General features: G+C 25.7%; 3 protein-coding genes across 6 annotated transcripts in view; 1 reads left to right on the top strand and 2 right to left on the bottom strand.

The window, feature by feature from the left end:
• Positions 1-4,845: 4,845 nt before the first annotated feature.
• LOC105160036 (putative lysine-specific demethylase SE14) overlaps positions 4,846-15,293 on the bottom strand; it is a 33,255-nt gene continuing 22,807 nt past the window's right edge. For all 4 annotated transcript variants that reach the window (XR_016065223.1, XR_016065218.1, XR_016065225.1 and 1 more), the window contains one exon: positions 4,846-5,274. The gene's annotated coding sequence lies outside the window, so the exon portion shown is untranslated. The remainder of the gene's footprint in view (positions 5,275-15,293) is intronic.
• On the top strand, positions 9,786-11,047 carry LOC148788262 (zinc finger BED domain-containing protein RICESLEEPER 1-like). The gene is made up of 3 exons (XM_088879652.1): positions 9,786-10,122; positions 10,204-10,448; positions 10,835-11,047. The coding sequence occupies exons 1-3, from the start codon at positions 9,786-9,788 to the stop codon at positions 11,045-11,047; spliced, it is 795 nt and encodes a 264-aa protein (XP_088735778.1).
• Positions 11,044-12,127, bottom strand: LOC105160093 (zinc finger BED domain-containing protein RICESLEEPER 1-like). Its single transcript, XM_011077357.1, has 3 exons — positions 11,778-12,127; positions 11,466-11,679; positions 11,044-11,403 (listed from the first exon to the last, which is right to left on the bottom strand). Exons 1-3 carry the CDS (start codon positions 12,125-12,127, stop codon positions 11,044-11,046), a joined length of 924 nt encoding a protein of 307 aa, XP_011075659.1.

Below are 15,293 nucleotides of genomic sequence, written 5' to 3' on the forward strand. Positions count from 1 at the left end.
ATTTTATATTTATTATTTCTCATCACTCCCCCTACTATGATAAAATCATGGATATAATAGTTCTGAATTTTTTACAACCCCAAAATTAATAGTATTCTGAATGGGCATTTATGTAAGTCAATATTATTATTTTGATTTTAAATTTTGCTTATATTTTATTTTATTTTGTATTATGTCAAACACAAATAATAATTTTAAAAAATTAACTTATTATTTATATCAAAATAAAACTCTTAAGAAAAAATATTTTTGAAAACTAAATTTATTTATTATAATTTTGGTCATATTTATTAAAAAGAATTATGTCAACTAAATTATATAATTTTATTTTAAAAAGTTATTTATTATAATTTGAGGTACATATTAATTAAAAAAATTTATTATTTATGTATAATAATAATTTATTAAGATATTTTCAAAATAAATAATAATTAAATTCAAAAAAATAATAAGAAGAAGTAACTAAAAACCATATTTGTAGTTTATAGTTACTTTATTATTTATATTAATATGAATAATTTGAAAATGGGATAATTTGGTATTGGGTGTTTTGCTACTTAGTTAAGTCCTGCCGTTAAATTTTTTGTAGATATTTTTTTTGTCCTTTGTTTTTATTTTCTTGTATAAATGTCTTGAACTCAAAAATAATATTTTGTTTGTATATTATCTATTTCACACTGTTAATATTAAATTTATAAATAGATGATTAAAACACATAATTATATCCACAAATATGAAATTTAAAATAATGCTAAGTTAACCACTAAAGAAAAAATATAGCTTATGAAATTCTTTTAAAAATAAAGTATACCAGCAAAGGATTATTCAGGACCTACATCGAGGTATTGATGAATATTATATGACTTTGTTTCAAAATTGATGATTAGCCAAATTTGGGAGATTTTTCAAATATTATGGTGAAAAAAACAGTATAACAAAACCTAAGGATGGGACCGCATACCTAATTTAATTTTTTTTTTCACTTTATGTACTCAGAAAAATAAAATTAATTATTTAGAATTAAGAATAATTTTTGTACAAAATTAAACTTAAAATTAAGTGATAATAGGACTTTTAAAGAATCTACATGCCTTTTGTAATTATATTTGTCATATTATCTATTAATTACCATTTATAATTATTTCATATTATTAAATAGATATTTATTCACTTATTAGGTAATAAAAAAAAAAGAAGAACAATTAAATTTATTGTACAAAAAAATAAATAGTCCATATGATTAGTATATATGTGAGTATATATCATATTTGTGTTTATATATTTTTATGTATATTTATAATTTTCATGTTAAATTAGGAGTATGGACATAAATGTTGACCTTAAAACTGCTGTTAAAAATTAGAAATACGTCAGTCAATTAACATTTTTAGGTATATATATATATATATAGAATGACGTTTATATTATATATTTTTATTTTTATAAGTGTAAAATTAAAATTTTATCAATATTTTTGGACAATTCCTAACGGATTAAGCGTGAAAGTTTGAATGTTGTGTGTAATTTTAGAACTTTTTGGAAGAAAGTGTAATATTTTATTTTTAAGTTAATATTGTTTATTATTATGTGGTTAATTACTATTTAATTTTTAAGGACTAGTCGTCGTCTACAATCGTAAATATTATAAAATTGGATTAAAATAATATTTTATTTGAATATCTAGATAGTGGTCCTGATAATTAAACATTATAAGCACAAACACAAAAACATATTAATTATTTGGATTATAAAAATATAGTTATATCTGATAAAATTTAGTAATGTCAGAGTGTAAGTGTGAAAAAACATGACCATAGAAACAAACAAATTTATAATTTATTTTGAATAGAAATAAAGATGAGAGGGATAGATTAGTTTTCTAATTTTATGAATTTTAATTTTTATTATATTTAATGTTATTTGTATTATATTAGAAATTTATAAATTAATTTATTATTTATATTAAAATAAATTTTTTACATTTAAATATAATATCGTCAAAATATATTAAAATATTTAATGAAAATTCATTGTTGTGGTGAACATATTGAATTCCGTGTATAAGCTTCAAACTTTTTTGCTATCGTTGATATTTTTCATCCAATCCTTAATAAAAAGGGTCAGATTAGAATTTTATTTTAAAAAAAAGTGTAATTTCCATTTTTAAAAGCGATATAAATATAATTAATCTTAGATTAATCATTTCTCAATTATCTTTTATTAATTATATTACATTATATTATTTGAAACGTTAAGGTGGATAAGTTATTATGTACTTATTTTGTCATTATATTTAGATTTAATGGTCACTTATTGTTTTTATGAGTAGATTTGAATGGATTCTAATTATTCCTAATTTCTTTAATATTATGCTTATATATTCCTATTTAATTTGTGGGTATTAATTAATTTTGTTAAAAATTTATAATTATAATCATATTATTAATTTAATTATTTTATTAGTTATTGTTGCACGTTGTTCTTATGTGCACATAATAAATAATATTTATGGTTCAAAATTAAATCCATTGTTCTTTTATATTTTTATTAGTATTTTTCTTTACTAATTATTTTTTAATATTTACTAAGAATACCTCTATTGAATATGAAATAACTAGAAAAAAATAGAGAAATTCATTTTTTTATATTTATTATCTCTCAACACCGCCCCTACTATGATAAAATCATAGATATAATACTTTGGAATTTTTTATAGCCCCAACAATGATAGTATTCTGAATGGGCATTTAAAGTCAATATTATTATTTTAATTTTTAATTTTTAATTTTGATTCTAATTTAATTTAATTTGTATTGCGTCAAACACAAATAACAATTTTAAAAAATTAACTTATTATTTATATTAAAATAAAATTCCAAAGAGAAATTCTTTTTAAAAACTATATTTATTTATTTTAATTCTGGTCAAGTTTATTTATGTTAACTAAATATATAATTTTGTTTTAGAAGTTATTTATTAAACAATTTTTTATTTATATATAAAAATAGAAGTTCTCTAAATTTGTATTCTAAAAAAGTAAATCTTCTTTAATGTAATTTGTGGTCACAATTTATTAATATATTTTTGAAATAAATAATAATTTAAATTTAAAAAATAATATAAAGAAGTAACTCAAAATTATTTTTACGACTTTGTAGTTATAATTACTTTACTTTGTTATCTATATTAATATAAATAAAGTATTGGGTGTTACTTAAATTTTTTATGGAACTTCTTTTGCCCCCTCTTTTTTTTTTTTCTCTTTAATTTCTTTAACATATTGTGTATATAGCTATAAATAGATGATTATAAAATTAAACATCATTTTATATGTATATTATTTTTTGACACTGTTAATATAAATCTATAAATAGATGATTATAAAACACATAATTATATCCAGAAAATATGAAATTTAACAATGCTAAATTTAAATATGGCTTATGAAAATATTTTAAAAACAAAGTAGAAAAGTAAAATAAATTTATAATTAATTTTAAATCGAAATAAAGATGAAATGGTGAAATGGATAAATTAGTCTTTTTTATTTTATTCTATTCACGAATTTCTATTTATATTTGTAATTAACTCCTAATTATTTTTTAACCAAAGTAGAAAAGTAACATAAATTTATAGTGAATTCTAAATAGAAATAAAGGTGACATGGATAAATTAATTTTTTCAATTAATTAATTTCTATTTATAATTATAATTAACTTCTAATTGTTTTTTAATTATAATTAGGATATGATCTCTTTTTGTTGTTTTTTTTTTTCCTTTTTTACGTATAAGCATGATTATCCTATATTTAAATTTAAATTTTGATTGATTAATGTTATTTATATTTCAAGAATTTGTTTTATTTCAAAATCTGTAAATTCTATATTCACATCTAAAAATATATTTTTACACGTAATATGTTGTTATCATTATTTGTAATTTATTATATATTAAAAATCATATTTTGATTTGTGATGAGAAACTCACCACTATTTCATAAATTGAATAATTAAATTTCGTATTTAAATTTATTAACAGTATTTTGTGCAATCAATTGGAGTTTAAATTGTTTAATTAATTATTCAATTTGAAGATCAATTAAGAATTTAATAATATATAAATTATAAAAATATTTTCCCCTGATTGATTTATTGACTTGTTAAATATTTTTTTTTCAAATTAAACTATCCTTGTGATATATACCTAGATCATTTAAATTTTTTATTAATATTAGCAAATTTAGTAAATTTTAAGTAACAGAGAACTAATTTGCTGGACGAAAGCAAACTTCAAAAGTGTTAGATGTAATTTTCCTAACAAAAGATCAAGGGAGTGGAGTGTAAATTATCCCAAAAATAAATAGTTTGATGTTTTTTGTATTGAAGTATTTGGTCTACTTAATTAGATATCATTAAATAATTAATTAAAAAAATTAATTTTGTAGCACTGCAATTCATGTCAAAATATTGTTAATAAATTTAAATATGAAATTTAATTATTTAATTTATGAGATATTTAATGAGTTTAAATTCGAATAAGATAATATCCACATATTAACATATCTAGGAACTACTAGACTTAATTAATAAACCCATGCTTGGGCAATTTATCCTGACCCCAAGTCGAATGACAAAGTGAGAAATTTCAAAATTTTAGAAAACAAAGTGTGATAAAATAAAATACTTCTTTCGGAAGGAAACATGTATTTTTGAATTAATTTGAAGAGTAACACATTACAAAAAAAATTATGCAAGTAGGAAATTAAAACATTTGTATAGTTCCGATGGTAAAATATATTGTTCCTGCTAAAACAAGAACTTTACATTCATAAGCTTTACATAATGATTAACGAAAAACGAGAAAATTGAACTGCAATAGTTCCGATGGTAAAATATATTGTTCCTGCTAAAACAAGAACTTTACATTCATAAGCTTTACATGATGATTAACAAAAAACGAAAAAATTGAACTGCAAAAAGATCGATACAACAAATAAAAAGTCTTCGTTAAATGCATTAAACATACTCTAGATCTTTGAAATCAATTATCAGATCATTCTCATTCCCAGCAGAAACAAAGCCTATTGTATTTTGCCTGACAAGACACCTACACCTACGAAATGCCATACAATACAGTCCATACAACGAGCAGCAATCCGCATTTATTTCTGATAGGAAAGGAATGCCAATAGAGCCTATCTCCTGTGCTCCTCTTGTCTGATGTGTTGTCGATCTGATGCATGATTTGACATTGTCCTCGAGCAATATGTAGTACCTGTTTACAAATGAAGAATTGATTGATGGGCACGGAACATAATTTGACATGTCTAATACTTGATGGAAGAGGTTAAACTTCTAGAACCAATAAATTCTAAATAATGAGAATAAATATAATTATATAATATGATATAAGTATAAACTGTTAGAATCCTATTATCATAAAACATCTAAGTTGAAATCCAACTATAATTTGAACATAAATTTAATTAAACTACTACATATAATTTAATAATCTATATAATATGAAAAGAGGTATTGTTAAAAAAAAAAAGTAACATGGAATATGATAAATTATTCTATTATAATTTTATCTCAATTAACCTATGTAAATAAATTAATTACAAAATTACTTATCCGTGACATAAGAAAGAAATATAAAATATATCTTTCACATTTTTATAATACAACAAAGTATCACGTCTAAAACAAATATCTCAAGGTGAATATTAAATTTATAAGATTTGAAGTAATACATTTTCAAATAGAAATAATATAAAACATTATTAAACTAATATTTAACACAATAATGTTATCTTAATTAATTTTATATTGAATTAATTTTATTTTGAATATTATTATTGTTGGTACATATAAAATTAAAATATATAATAATCATGCTTTTACGAAAGAGAACAAAGAGAGATGATATGCTAATTGTAATCTAAAACATAATTAGGAGTTAATTACAAATATATAAAGAAATTCATTAATAGAATATAAGATAGAAACAATTAATTTGTACATCTCATCTTTATTTTTCTTTCAAATTAATTATAAATTTATTTTACTTATTTAAAATTAAATATAAATTTATTTTACTTTTATATTTTATTTTTAGAAGGATTTCAGTCATGTTTTTTTCTCTTTTGTAGTTAATTTTAGAATTAATAAATTTTGTATTTTATAGATATAATTATCTTTTATAAGTTTATAAAAGATATAATTATAATAAAATATATCTATTTATTAAATAAAATTAGAGATTTTAATTTACATAAATATAAATTAATACTAAATTTTACATATAATTTAGCTGAGGTAGTTTTTGTTTTTAAAAAACTTGACCAAAATTTAATAAATAAATTTAATTTTTAAAAACATTTTTTCTAAGAAAATTTTGTTTTTACATAGATAATAAGTTAATGTTTAAAATTATAATTTTTTGTACTTGAAGTAATAAAATCAATTATAATCTATAATTAAAATAATAATATTGACTTACATGAATGGCCATTTAAAATATTATTATTGTTGGGACTACAAGTACCCATGGTTTGATCTAGGGGTGGCAGATGAGTCGAGTCGGCTCGCAAGCTCGGCGAGCCAGTATTTTTTATTTTTTTTATATATTTTTTTATTTTTGAATTTTTTATATATTTAATTTTATATTTAATATTTGATCAGTTTTATAATTAAAATTGACCATATATTATAATTATTAATCAATATCATACATTTTATTTTGGATAGTAATAAATTATGGTACTTTTATTTATTCATTTAATCTTTATATAAAAATAAATTTAATCAACAACTTAGTAAATTATAATTTTTTTATAATTAAAATTATTATTTAATATGACATATATAAACTTTATGTTATATTTTAATATATAATTATTTTACGTTATATTTTGCTTAAATTGACAAGTAATTCACTTATAATTTTTTATTATTTATAAATTTATGTCAAAATTTAGTAATTCCTATGAATTAATCTAAAAATTATAATAATAATAATAATAATAACAATAATAATAATGATGATGATGGTGGTTGAATAATTTTAATTATTATTTTATTATATATAATGAGATTAAAAAGTTTAATCAATAAGTACGATATCTTAAAATCCGGGCACCTGATTCATACAAAATTTAAATATATACAAGACTGTGTCCATTAGATCATATCCAACGGTATGATTTAAAATCACATGGCCTGATTCAATGATACACCGTCTTGAATGATTACTCTTATGTTTCGAGTACGATATCTCAACATACGTATATCCAATAAATCTAAAATTTTACCAAATGTATTTTTTTGTAAGTTTTATCATATCTAAAGATCAGATCTGAATTTTGATAGCCCGATTAACCCATGTTTTTCAACAATGTAAGATGATAGTTACATCAATGTTATACTAACATTTATAAATATATAAATTTTGTAAATTGTTAACATATGTTAATTTCAACTATATCTATGTAAAAATTTGATGATTCGATTTTATTATTTAAAATAATAATAATAATAATAATGATGATGATGATGATGATGGTTGAACAATTCTAATTATTATTTTATTATATATATAATGAGATTAAAAAGTTTAATCTATAAATATGAAATCTTAAAATTCGGACACCCGATTCATACGAAATTTAAATATATACAAGACTGTGTCAATTAGATCATATTAGACGGTATGATTTAAAATCACATGGTCTAATTCAACGATACACTGTCTTGAATGATTACTTTTATGTTTCAAGTACGATATCTCGACATCCGTACAATAAGTCTAAAACTTTACCGAATATATTTTTCTATAAATTTGATCATATCTAACGGTTTGATCGTGATTTTGATGGTTTGATTAACCCATGTTATTCAACGATTTAAGATGATAATTATATCAATATTATACTAATATTTATAAATATATAAAGTTTGCAGATTGTGAACATAATTAAGTAATTAACTATATCTATATAAAATTTTATGATTCGATCTCATGATTTAAAGCAATAATAATAATAATAATAATGATAATAATAATAATAATAATTATGATAATAAATTAATAATAATAATAATAATATCAATAATAATATTAATAATAATAAAAACCCTCTTTCTCTCTCTTTTTCTCATTTGTTCTTCCTTTTTCTTTCTTCAGTCTCTTTCTCTTGCTATCTTGGTATCTTCGTTCTTTTCCTTCCCTTATTTCTTCCCCAAACCCATCCCTTAGAACCCTAGCCCCCAAATTCACAGCAACAACAAAGGCAAGTCAGCAACGAGGACACCGACGAGTGCGGCTTCCTGTTCAGTTTGAGTTTTACTTGGAATTGTTCTTCGGTAAGTTTGAGTTTTACTTGAAGTTTCAGTTTGAGTTATTCAACAGTTACTTCTCACTTTTGTGGATTATTGGCCTTTTGTAATGCGGGAATGGAAGATAAATATGTTTGCATGACCTATCTTTGTACTGGGATATTCACTGATTATCTATTCAGGGTTTATGCTTTCTTCTTATCTTATTTATAATTTGCACTCTTCTAAAGATCAAATGGGCATTTACTATGTGGTTAGGGATGTTGTCATATGTAAGTGAATTCAGATAATCAAGCATACTTGGCACGCCTTATTCTTGATGTTCTTTGCTGTCAATTAAGTAAACATATATTCTTAGCTGAAAAATGAAACATGCTCATATTCATTCGAGATGGATAACTAAATGGAATCTGCTGAATTGCTCTATTGGTTATTTTCAATATTTGCATATTTTTTAAAATTTGGTAATCTGGTTAATGGAATCTCCTTGGGATGTTTTCATTCTGTCGAGATCTCCATGATAAATTCTGCTATATACGGATCGCCTTATGCTAAATATAATTAGATCCCTTGAAAACAAAACTATGCTTCTGTTGAAAGCTTGAGTCTACATATTTGCTTGCTAATTAAATTTTGGATTGGTGTTTGGATATGCATTTATGGTTATTTTTTAATGATAATAATTTCTCTAGCAAACCTCAAGGCAATAAGTATTTCCTTCTCAATGTTCAGATATGAATATATTAGCAAGTACTTCTTTTTCTATAGCCGATTCAACAAGTCCAGTAATGCAAAGTGAGGAGCAAATACTTGAACAAACAACTAGTGCTACTAATAGAGTTGATACGGATACTATTGGCACAGAGAAGAACATTGAGGAGGCTATTAAAGATGATGGAACTTTAGGACCAAAACCCAAACGTAAAAAAAGAATCAGCAGTTTGGTCAGATTTCACAGAAATAAAGGATGCAGATGGAGTTATGAAGATCTCTTGTAAACATTGGATGAAGATGTATACTAAAATCAAAACTATTCCAACAACTCAATTGCATCGGCACTTGTAAAGTTGTGCTATGAAAGCAAAAACTGACAAGTCCAAAGATGGACTTTTGCAAACACAACTTGGTTTTGTCACTTCTAGTGTAGATCCAACTTCATATCCAAGTATGTATGCTGGGAAGTTTGATATGGAGAAGATGAAAGAATCAGTGGCTCATTGGATAATGATGCATGAGCATCCCTTTTCTATTGTGTAAGAAGAGGGATTCAATTTGATGCAAAGAAGAGGAATGCCTGAGTGGCGTGGAATTACAAGAAATAGAGCCAAAACTTATTGCATAAATGTTTATGAGGCAGAAAAGAAGAAGCTGAAGAGTTTATTAAAAAATGTTAACAAAATCAGCCTCACAATGGATTGTTGGAAATCAAAAAACCAAAAGATCGAGTACATGGTCATTACAGGTCATTGGATTGATGAAAGTTGGCAATTACAAAAGCGTGCACTTAACTTTGTTCGCATTCCACCTCCACGTCGAGGTCTTGAAATTGCGAATACCATTTGGCGTTGCTTGGAGGATTGGGGTATCGATGGTAAGATCCACACCATATATGTAGATAATGCGTCTGCCAATGATTCAGCTATTGAAAATCTGAAGATTTATGTGAAAAACAAAAGAAGACTACTTTGTGAGGGAAAACTATTCCACGTAAAATGTTGCGCCCATATATTTAATCTCATTGCTCAAGATGGACTTTATGAGATTAAAGATATTGTTGATGTTATACGTGATAGTGTAGAGTATGTCCGATGATTCGATGCAAGACTTAAAATATTTTCTAAGATAGTGAAGCAATTGAATTTACCAGACAAGAAGTTAGTTGATGATTGTCGGACAAGGTGGAACTCAACATATGAAATGTTGGCTGCTGCAATCAAATTCAAAGATGTCTTCCCAAGGTTTGCTGATCGGGAACCACATTATGATATTTGTCCAAGTGTAGAGGATTGGACAAAAGCAGAGAAAGTATGCTCGGTATTAGAGCTATTTTGGACAGCTATGGACATTGTTTCCGAAAGTGATTATCCTAGTTCAAATTTGTTCCTTAATGAGGTGAGCAGAGTAAAAGTTTTGTTAGATAAGAAGTCATTAGAGAATGATATATTTTCATTCAGAACATGGTTGTAAGAATGAAGAACAAGTTTGGCAAATATTGGGGAGATACTAATTTGCTGATGCCTATAGCAGCTGCTTTAGATCCATGGTATAAGTTGAGAGCGCTTGAATTCTACTTTCCAAGACTATATTCTGCAGAGAATGTTGAGAGGCAAATTATTATTATTCGAAAGACATTATATGAGCTCTATTCTGAGTATGTGGCTATTTCTAACATTGAAGACGAGTCAATTGAAGAAGGGCAAAGAAACAAACTATCGAATTGAGATCTTGCAAATGTTGAAACTCAAAGTGGCTGGTCTGAGTATGCTGAATATCTGAAGTCAGTGGAATATATTCAACCTCAGAAGTCTGAACTTGATTTATATCTTGAAGAAAACTGTTATATATTTGAGAAGGACAAAAAAGATGGGAAAGACTTTGATGTTCTGGAATGGTGGAGAGTTCATGCATTGAAGTATAAGATTTTATCGATATTGGCAAAAGATATTTTAGCTATCCCGATCACCATTGTTGCTTCTGAGGCCAATAGCTAAAATATCTTTTGAGGCTGAATAGATTCCACTGACTTCAGATATTCAGCATACTCAGACCAGCCACTTTGAGTTTCAACATTTGCAAGATCTCGATTCGATAGTTTGTTTCTTTGTCCTTCTCCAATTGACTTGTCTTCAATGTTAGAAATAGCCACATACTCAGAATAGAGCTCATATAATGTCTTCCGAATAATAGTAATTTGTCTCTCAACATTTTCTGAAAAATATAATCTTGGAAAGCAGAATTCAAGCGCTCTCAACTTACACCTTGGATCCAAAGCAGCTGCTATAGGCATCAGCAAATTAGTATCTCCCCAATACTTGTCAAACTTGTTCTTCATTCTTGCAACCATGTTCTGAATGAAAATATATCATTCTCTAATGACTTCTTACCTACCAAAACTTTTACTCTGCTCACCTCATTATGGAACAAATTTGAAGTAGGATAATCACGTCCGAAAACAATGTGCATAGCTGTCCAAAATAGCTCTAATACCGAGCATACTTTCTCTGTTTTTGTCCAATTCTCTGCACTTGGACAAATATCATAATGTGGTTCCCGATAAGCAAGCCTTGGGAAGACATCTTTGAATTTGATTGCAGCAGCCAACATTTCATATGTTGAGTTCCACCTTATCCGACAATCATCAACTAACTTCTTGTCTGTTAAGTCAATTGCTTCACTATCTCAAAAAATATTTTAAGTCTTGCATCGGATCGTCGGACATACTCTACACTATCACGTATAACATCAACAATATCTTTAATCTCAAAAAGTCCATCTTGAGTAATGAGATTAAGTATATGGGCGCAACATCTTACGTGGAATAGTTTTCCCTCACAAAGTAGTCTTCTTTTGTTTTTCACATAAATCTTCAGATTTTCAATAGTTGAATCATTGGCAGACGCATTATCTACAGATATGGTGTGGATCTTACCATCAATACCCCAATCCTCCAAGCAGTGCCAAATGACATTCGCAATTTCAAGACCTCGACGTGGAGGAGGAATGTGAACAAAGTCAAGTACACGCTTCTGTAATTGCCAACTTTCATCAATCCAATGACCTGTAATGATCATGTACTCGATCTTTTGATTTTTTGATTTCCAACAATCCGTTGTGAGGCTAATTTTGTTCACATTTTTTAATAAACTCTTCAGCTTCTTCTATTCTGCCTCATAAACGTTGATGCAATAAGTTTTGGTTGTATTTCTTGTAATTCCACGCCACTCAGGCATTCCTCTTCTTTGCATCAAATTGAATCCCCTCTTCTTCCACAATAGAAAAAGGATGCTCATGCATCATTATCCAATGAGTAACTCTTCCATCTTCTCCATATCAAACTTCCCAACATACATACTTGGACACGAAGTTGGATCTACACTAGAAGTGACAAAACCAAGTTGTGTTTGCAAAAGTCCATCTTTGGACTTGTCAGCTTTTGCTTTCATAGCACCTTTGCAAGTGCCGATGCAATTGAGTTGTTGGAGTAGTTTTGGTTTTAGTATACATCTTCTTACAATGTATACAAGAGATCTTCATAACTCCATCTGCATCCTTTATTTCTATGAAATCTAACCAAACTGCTAATTTTTTTTTACGTTTGGGTTTTGGTCCTAAAGTTTCATCATCTTTACTAGCCTCCTCAATGTTCTTCTATGTGCCAATAGTATCTGTATCAACTCTATTAGTAGCACTAGTTGTTTGTTCAAGTATTTGCTCCTCACTTTGCATTACTGGACTTGTTGAATCGGCTATAGAAAAAGAAGTACTTGCTGATATATTCATATCTGAACATTGAGAATGAAATACTTATTGCCTTGATGTTTGCTAGAGAAATTATTATCATTAAAAAATAACCATAAATGCATATCCAAACACCAATCCAAAATTTAATTAGCAAGCAAATATGTAGACTCAAGCTTTTAACAGAAGCATAGGTTTTGTTTTCAAGGGATCTAATTAAAATTATATTTAGCATAAGGCGGTCCGCATATAGCAGAATTTACCAAGGAGATCTCGACAGAATGAAAACATCCCAAGGAGATTCCATTAACCAGATTACAAAATTTAAAAAAATATGCAAATATTGAGAATAACCAATAGAGCAATTCAGCAGATTCCATCTGGTTATCCATCTTGAATGAATATGAGCATGTTTCATTTTTCAGCTAAGAATATATGTTTACTTAATTGACAGCAAAGAACATCAAGAATAAGGTGTGCTAGGTATGCTTGATTATCTGGATTCACTTACATATAACAACATCCCTAACCACATAGTAAATGCCCATTCGATCTTTAGAAGAGTGCAAATTATAAAAAGATAAGAAGAAAGCATAAACCCTGAATAGATAATCAGTGAATATCCCAGTACAAAGATAGGTCATACAAACATATTTATCTTCCATTCCCGCATTGCCGTGAATTTGGGGGCTAGGGTTCTAAGGGATGGGTTTGGGGTAGAAATAAAGGAAGGAAAAGAACGAAGATACCGAGATAGCAAGAGAAAGAGACTGAGAGAAACAAAGAAAAAGGAAGAACAAACGAGAAAAAGAGAGAGAAAGAGAGAGAAAGAGGGTTTTTAGTATTGATATTATTATTATTATTATTAATTTATTATCATTATTATTATTATTATTATTATTATTATTATTGCTGCTTTAAATCATGAGATCGAATCATAAAATTTTATATAGATATAGTTAATTACTTAATTATGTTCACAATCTGCAAAATTTATATATTTATAAATGTTAGTATAATATTGATGTAATTTCATCTTACATCGTTGAATAACATGGGTTAATCTGACCATTAAAATCCAGATCAAACCGTTAGATATGATCAAATTTACAGAAAAATATACTTGATAAAGTTTTAGACTTATTGGTTATACGGATGTCGAGATATCGTACTCGAAACATAAAAGTAATCATTCAAGATGGTGTATCGTTGAATCAGACCATGTGATTTTAAATCATACTGTCTGATATGATCTAATTGACACAGTCTTGTATATATTTAAATTTCGTATGAATCGGGTGCCCGAATTTTAAGATTTCATAATTATTGATTAAATTTTTTAATCTCATTATATATATAATAAAATAATAATTAGAATTGTTCAACCATCATCATCATCATCATCATTATCATTATTATTATTATTCTTATTATTATTATTATTATTTTATATAATGAAATCGAATCGTCAAATTTTTACATAGATATAGTTGAAATTAATATATGTTAACAATTTGCAAAATTTATATATTTATAAATGTTAGTATAACATTGATGTAACAATCATCTTATATTGTTGAAAAATATGGGTTAATCGGGCCATCAAAATTCAGATCTGACCGTTAGATATGATAAAACTTACAAAAAAAGTACATTTGATAAAGTTTTAGATTTATTGGATATACAAATGTTGAGATATCGTACTCAAAACATAAGAGTAATCATTCAAGACGGTGTATCGTTGAATCAGGCCATGTGATTTTAAATCATACCATCGGATATGATCTAATGGACATAGTCATGTATATATTTAAATTTCGTATGAATCAGGTGCCCGAATTTTAAGATATCGTACTTATTGATTAAACTTTTTAATCTCATTATATATTAAATTAATAATTAGAATTGTTCAACCACCACCATCATCATCATTATTATTATTGTTATTATTATTATTATTATTATTATTATAATTTTTAGATGAATTCATAGGAATTACTAAATTTTGACATAAATTTATAAATAATAAAAAATTATAAATGAATCACTTGTCAATTTAAGAAAAATATAACGTAAAACAAATATATTAAAATATAACATAAAGTTTATATATGTCATATTAAATAATAATTTTAATTATAAAAAAATTATAATTTACTAAGTTGTTGATTAAATTTATTTTTATATAAAGATTAAATGTATAAATAAAACTACCATAATTTATTACTATCCAAAATAAAATGTATGATATTGATTAATAATTATAATATATGGTCAATTTTAATTATAAAACTGATCAAATATTAAATATAAAATTAAATATATAAAAATTCAAAAATAAAAAAATATATAAAAAAAATAAAAAATACTGGCTCGCGAGCTGGTGAACACCAAAATATAAACTCGAGCTCGAGCTGGCTCGCCGAGCTCGCGAGCCGGCTCGACTCATCTGCCACCCCTAGATCAAACTATGGGTACTTGTAGTCCCAACAATAATAA

This window comes from Sesamum indicum, linkage group LG4 (genome assembly GCF_026168435.1).
Source record: "Sesamum indicum cultivar Baizhima isolate 11 linkage group LG4, ASM2616843v1, whole genome shotgun sequence".
NCBI classification, from domain to species: Eukaryota; Viridiplantae; Streptophyta; class Magnoliopsida; order Lamiales; family Pedaliaceae; genus Sesamum; species Sesamum indicum.

Coding starts and splice junctions, on each gene's coding strand:
- LOC148788262 (XM_088879652.1), top strand. CDS start 9,786: ATGGTCATTACAGGTCATTGGATTGATGAAAGTTGGCAATTACAAAAG. Junction 10,123..10,203: donor AGATATTGTTGATGTTATAC/GTGATAGTGTAG, acceptor TGAATTTACCAG/ACAAGAAGTTAGTTGATGAT. Junction 10,449..10,834: donor CAAATTTGTTCCTTAATGAG/GTGAGCAGAGTA, acceptor GAATATCTGAAG/TCAGTGGAATATATTCAACC.
- LOC105160093 (XM_011077357.1), bottom strand. CDS start 12,127: ATGATCATTACAGGTCATTGGATTGATGAAAGTTGGCAATTACAGAAG. Junction 11,680..11,777: donor GTTATACGTGATAGTGTAGA/GTATGTCCGACG, acceptor TTGTCGGATAAG/GTGGAACTCAACATATGAAA. Junction 11,404..11,465: donor CAAATTTGTTCCATAATGAG/GTGAGCAGAGTA, acceptor ATTTTCATTCAG/AACATGGTTGCAAGAATGAA.